The 5,906-nt window shown below is 53.3% G+C and overlaps 1 protein-coding gene across 2 annotated transcripts in view; it reads left to right on the top strand.

The window, feature by feature from the left end:
* The window catches only part of SERTAD3 (SERTA domain containing 3), a 4,304-nt gene extending 619 nt beyond the window's left edge, over positions 1-3,685 (top strand). For both annotated transcript variants that reach the window (XM_044684409.1, XM_044684408.1), the window contains exon 2: positions 2,178-3,685. In XM_044684409.1, the coding sequence (XP_044540344.1) occupies positions 2,184-2,873 (690 nt within the window). In that variant the 5' untranslated portion in view covers positions 2,178-2,183 and the 3' untranslated portion in view covers positions 2,874-3,685. The remainder of the gene's footprint in view (positions 1-2,177) is intronic.
* The last annotated feature ends 2,221 nt before the right edge of the window (positions 3,686-5,906 follow it).

Below are 5,906 nucleotides of genomic sequence, written 5' to 3'. Positions count from 1 at the left end.
GGCCGGGGTGGGGGGTGGGGGGTGGGAGGCAGTTACGGGGGTCGGGGAAGAGATTAGAGATTTGGAAGATAAGACGAGCTGGGTTTTAGAGCCCTGGGAGGGAGGTGGGTCCGAGTCAGAAGGAGCCTTGTGGGCGGGAGGAGGAAGTGAAGGGGCCCCTTTCTCCTTACCTCTGTCTCTTGAGAGACCAGGTGCTTGTGTCTCTGATTAAGCTCCCCAGTTTTCACCCAAAGCAACATGAGAATTTCTCTGTAGCAATAGTCAAGTGGGGGTGGATGACTGGACAATTTGGGGGGGGGGGTGGAGAGGAACTCCTACTACATTTTTGAGAGAAAAACATTTTTTTTGTTAAAAAAAAAAAGTTTAGAGAGGGGCGGAGCAGCTATGGGGCCTCAGAAGAAGGTCGAGTGGCCTTCTGGGAGTTGTAGTCCACTACCTGAGTGGTTACAGTCTCCCTCCCCAGAAACTCGACCTGCTCGCCATCCCAGGGGGAAAGAGCCACTCCTTATTGGGCAGGGCCTAGAGGCGATTCTCTGATTGGAGGATAGGCCAAAATGGGCGTTGTCTGTCCATTTCTACGGTGGGGGGAGGGGAACTCAAGTAGACGCTTAGCCCCGAGGGTGGGGCAGCCTCTAGGGCGGGTATGAGTCTTTTCCATATTAGAGGCTGGTCCAGTGACTAGTGGGTTTCTGGTCTTGAGTAGTCGGAGAATAACTTCAAGTTCTTCCTTCTCTCTCTGCCCCTCAGTCTTCCGCTCTGTAAAACGAGGAGTCCCCACTACAAAATGACTCCTGGGCGGTCAGAGGCCTAGAATATCAGAATGAGAACGGGAGGTAGAAGGGACTTTAAACATCATCATAGGAATGAAGGAACTGAGTAGAGTAAGCCCTACTTACTGCTTAGAAAAGAAATGGAAGCCCAGACGGGGTGCTTTTGTTGTTCAGTCGTTTCTGACTCCCCCGTTTGGAGTTTTCTTGGCAGAAATACTAGAGCAGTTTGCCATATCCTTTGTCCAGCTCATTTGACAGATGAGGAAACTGAGGCAAACAACTTGAGACAAGTAACTTACCCAGGTTAGTAAATATCTGAGGCCAGATTTGAACTGGGGAAGATGAGTCTTCTTGATTCCAGTCCTGGCACTCTATCCATTGTGCCACCTATGTGCTCTTCTTTCTGGAATATTCATAGGATAAGGGTCTGTGATCTTTATTAGTACAGGGAACTCTTAGAATGCCAAGTGGGTATCAGAGAGTCCCAAGTTCAAATCCTGCTTTAGACCAGCCTCTGGTTAAGTCATCGAACCTCTCTGCCTTAATTCCCTCATCTGTAAAATGGAAGGTGCTGAGACTGGATGGCTTCCAACCTCCTAGTGCCTTTCCTGCTTGAAAATTATGAATGATGTTGAGTGAGGCTACTCTCTACCAATGCAGGTTAGCATCTCCTCAGCACTAAAATGTTAAGCGACTTGCCCAGTATCCCACCATAAGTTCTGTCAGAAGTAGGATTTGAATTCAGGACTTTCTGTTTTTAAAGCCAGCTCTCTCTGCTCATGACTCCCCCCACCCCCTCTCACACTATAATAAATAAAGCCCAAATCCAGGACATTCATTAAATTTGTTTTTGAGAATAAAACAATAGAGCATCGCTAAACTTTCCCTGGGCACTGGGGTGGCCCAATGGATAGAGTGCTAGAGCTGGAGTCAAGAAGACTCATCTTCCCGAGTTCAAATCTAGCCTCAGATATTTACTAACCTGGGCAAGTTAGTAAACTTGGTTTGCCTCCGTTTCCTCATCTGTCAAATGAGTCAGAGAAGGAAATGGCAAACCACTGCAGTGTCTTTGCCAAGAAAACCCCCAATAAGCTTAGGAAGAGTAGAACCTGACTGAAAATGACCCAACAATGGCAGCAAGGCTTTCCTTGCCAATTCCAATCCATTCCCCCAATATTCACCAGAGGACCTTTAATGAATCCAATCCCATCATTTTGTAGAGGGTCAAAAGAAGCCTTAGCTTCCTGTTGGTAAGAGACTCATTCAAAACCACAAAGCCAGGCAGTGGCAGAGGGTGCACTGGGGCCCAGGTCTCTCAGAAGACCCTTTGCAGTAGGGGAACTGTTGAGTACAGGCAGAGAAGGCTTCTAGTCCAGGGCCTCCTAACTCTGTCCCCTCTCCCATTAGGGGACAATGGTGGTTGGTGTGAAACGGAAACACCCAGATGATCATGGAGATCCAGGAGAGATGGATACTGGCAAGGAGCCACAAGAGCAGTCCCCCTCCTCCCAGGCCATCCTGTGCCCAGCCCTACTTCGACTTTCACTGGACAAATTCCAGCTAGGCCCCCCCAACCTCCTTCGGCAAGTGCTTATCACAAACACCTTATACCACTTCAGGGAAGAGATGAACTTGGAAAGGGGTCCAGCCCAACTCCAGGGCCCCAGAGAGGAGCTGCTTTTCCCTTTACCTGAACAACCAGTTAACAACTTCTTCAGAGAGCTGGAGGTGCTCCGGGGCTTAAGAGCCACCCAAGATGACGGTGAGCCCCCAGATCTGAGTTGTAGACCTTCCTCTGCCCCTGACCGGTTGAGTGACTGCAAGCAAATACCTTCCCCTCTCTGGGCCTCAATTTCCCCAACTGTCAGAGTTGAGGAGCCTAGCCTGGGCAGCTTTGAGACTGTGAGTGACAGGTACCTTGAAGACCTGGTTCCTGATAACTTCTTCCCTAACACTGATACCTCAGATGTGGAAATGGAACCTTGTTCTTCAGTTTTTGCCATTGCTTCCTCCTCTGGGGCAACCTGCTCCCCAGGGCAGTCTGAGGTTGGATGGGACTGGACTGAACTGGACCAAATCTTGGAAATCATCAAGGGGTCATAAGTCTGTCTGGGGGGCAGGACCCAAATCCCCAAGCTCGGACCCTGAACCCTTCCCTTCAGATATTCCATTATCTCTGGAGAGCTCCAAGAAAAAGATTTTGTATCTCAGGAACCCGGGGTGAAGCTTCCTAGTGACATGGGAAAGCCTCATCTCTTCCGTACTTCAGCTCTGGTGTCAGTGCCTGCTGATGGCAGAACAACTGAATATATTTCTCTTTCCTAATGACTTGATGGAATTCTGGTCCCCATCCTTCATCCTTTGGCAATTGGAGCTTCTGTGGTGGAATCCTTTCTCTCTGCCTAGGTTCAGTCACCAGGCTCCCCCTCCTCCAGATCTCTCCTTGGCAACCCTAAGATATAGTAGTAGGAGTATAGTGTTCTTGGTCTTTTGGGTCCCGGTGTTTTTCCCCTGAATTGGCTTCTGGTCTGAGGAAGAAGTTGAGAAACTGCCTGGGGGAAGGTGGGGGCAGGGCAGAGCTGAAGGGCTTCTGGGGAGACAAAGTCCAGATCACCAGGAGGAGAGGCCCCAAACCAAGCACCTTCCTCCCCCTTCCACCTAACTCCCAAGGTTGACAGGTACGGAAAGAGTTCACACTGGCATCTTCTTTCCCCACCTCACCCCAGGGTCTGGCCATAACCGGGAGTGCACCCCTTTATCCTCATCCACGCCCTCCACCCACCCCCCAACCCCCAAAGTGGCCTTGATAAAGTTAAATAGGACCCAAGGGATCTCTATCCGCGCTCGAACTTTGGGGCGCTATTTTTAAAAGGCCTATTTCACCTGGTTTTTGTGAATAAAAGTTTCAAATTCCATTATGTCCCTTTAATCCCTTTTTCCCATCGAGCCTTTGGCCTGGAGCCTCAGTCGGAGAGGAACAGGTGGCCTGCCTTATAGGGCCAGGGGTCAGGTGTTTCTCCTTTCTCCAGCAGGCCCTCCCTGCCTCTAGGGCTCTCCTAGGTGGGAGGTGGTCAGAAAAAGTGAAGACTTACACTTGGAAGGAGCCTCAGATACCACCTAGCTCAACGGCAGCATCTTAGAGCGGGGAGATTTAGACCTGAGAGGGGAAAAGACTTGCCTTAAGTCATTGGATCTCAAAGGAGGGAGTCCCTAGGACCCTTCCAGGAGGTCTGCCAGATCAAAACTATTTTCATAATAACACCAAGATGTTTTCAACTCTAACATGGTAAAAATGGATGGATATTTGACAAGCCAAAGGGCGGGGGAGGGGGGGGGTTCCCACTAATTTTTAAGAATGTAAAAGGGCCCTGGAACCCCAACGTTTGAGAACCTTAGGAGAGAGGGCTGTGGTAGACAGGAGTCCATTCTTTTTCTCTGCTGGGGGAGGGGTGTCTCTTCTTCTAATTCATCCCCACTTTCTTTGGGAGGAGAGATAGAAAGGGCTGGCTGCCCTCTACCTTAGGCTCTGACCCAGGAACTGGTCCTCAGGACAGGGTCTGCTGTGAGGAGATTGTGGCTCCCTTCCCAACTGGGCTAGATGGAAGGTTCTGCAGGATTCTCTCCCTCCTTCAGACGCTGAGTTGGGGGGAAGATGGGGAGCAGGGGTGCAGGATACAGTCTGGCCACTTCTGGATGATCCCGGGCTGGCTGGGCCCCTTCCACCTGCCCCACCCACCCTGGGGCCCTCCCTTCCTGGCCCCAGACTCCGTTTTCTTTCCCTAATAAAGCCCTGAGGTGCCCCAGCTTTGGAGACACTGGTCGGGCTGGCTCCTTCTCTTTTAACTCTCTGCCGAGGCCAGGCCGCCTTCTCCTTCCCCCAACCCCATCCTGCAGTTCCCCTCTGTCTGGGCCTCTCTCATCTGCTCTCCAGCTGCCAAGAACTTGGGGACAGTCAGGGTCAGCTCAACTGCTCAGAATCACCCAATGGCGGAGCCCCGGGACCTCAGGAGTTCAGTTGCAAACCTTTCTTCGCACTGAGCCAGGAGACGAGTCAAAAAGAGGAAAGGATTCTGAGACTGCAAAAGCCTTAGAAATGATCTAGTCCGGTCCCCTCCTTTTACCGCTGAGGCTCGGAAAGGGAAAGAGATTTGCCCAAGGTCACACAGGTGTGCCCCTCCCCAAGGAGCCGAGAAGAAATTCTAGCTCTGGTCCTCTAAGCCCCCGGGCATTTTCCATTTAAGAAGGGCTCCGGACCACCCCGAGAAACAGAGCCCGGAACTGGAAACAAGTGTCTTAGCCTCTCCACCCAGGGCTCCTCCTCCTCCCCACTCCCAGCACTCCTTCGGGCCGCTTTTTAAGGCTGCAAGGTTGGGGGGGAGGGGAAAGGGGCTCAGCGATTTCTCCCAGGAGCTTTCTTTCCACATTGGGGGTGGGGGGAGTGGGATGATCCTGGGACTGGGGGCGGTGGTGAGGTCCTGGCTAGACAGGTGCATGTTGGGGTCTTGTCAACCCCAGAAGGAAAGGGAAGACCCAGTCCCCTTTTTTGGGGGTCGAGGGAATATGTTTTTCCAGCACCTTCATCCATCCCTTCCCAAACGCCCAACAGCGGACCCCCAACCTCGCCCTCCCAAGCCCGGAAAGCGACAGCTGAGACCCAGCAGACACCGCTGGCCAACCAGCAAGCGCCCCCGACCCGGCCTCCCAGTCTCGGGAATCCGGCTCTGGGCGCCCGGCCCCCTGGATGGCCCCGCCTCCTCCATCACCCCGCCCCTAGCAGAAGCCGACCAATCCCGCATTCTGAGGGCGGAGCCTCCGAGGGGCGGGGCTGAAGAGGAAGAAAGTAGCAACCCCCGGACCGCGCGCAAGAGTCAGTGCAGCTTCTAGCGACCCAGGGGCCGGCCGCGGGAGGAGCGAGAGCGCGAGCGATGCAGTCGCCGCCGCAGCTTCCTGATTGGCTGCTGGTAACGTCGCGGACCCTCTGATTGGCAGCCGACGAGCCGGGTATGTAAATGAGGCGAAGGGGAAGAGGGGAATGGGGGGCAGGGTTTGGGGGCCAGAGGGGGGATTGTCGTCCCAGGCGCGTCTGATGCTCGCGCCGCTGCCCCCGAGCGCGCCGGGCCCGCGCTCGGGCTCGGG

The sequence above is a fragment of the Gracilinanus agilis genome, unplaced genomic scaffold (assembly GCF_016433145.1).
Source record: "Gracilinanus agilis isolate LMUSP501 unplaced genomic scaffold, AgileGrace unplaced_scaffold49731, whole genome shotgun sequence".
NCBI classification, from domain to species: Eukaryota; Metazoa; Chordata; class Mammalia; order Didelphimorphia; family Didelphidae; genus Gracilinanus; species Gracilinanus agilis.
This window is presented reverse-complemented; position numbering and strand designations above follow the sequence as displayed.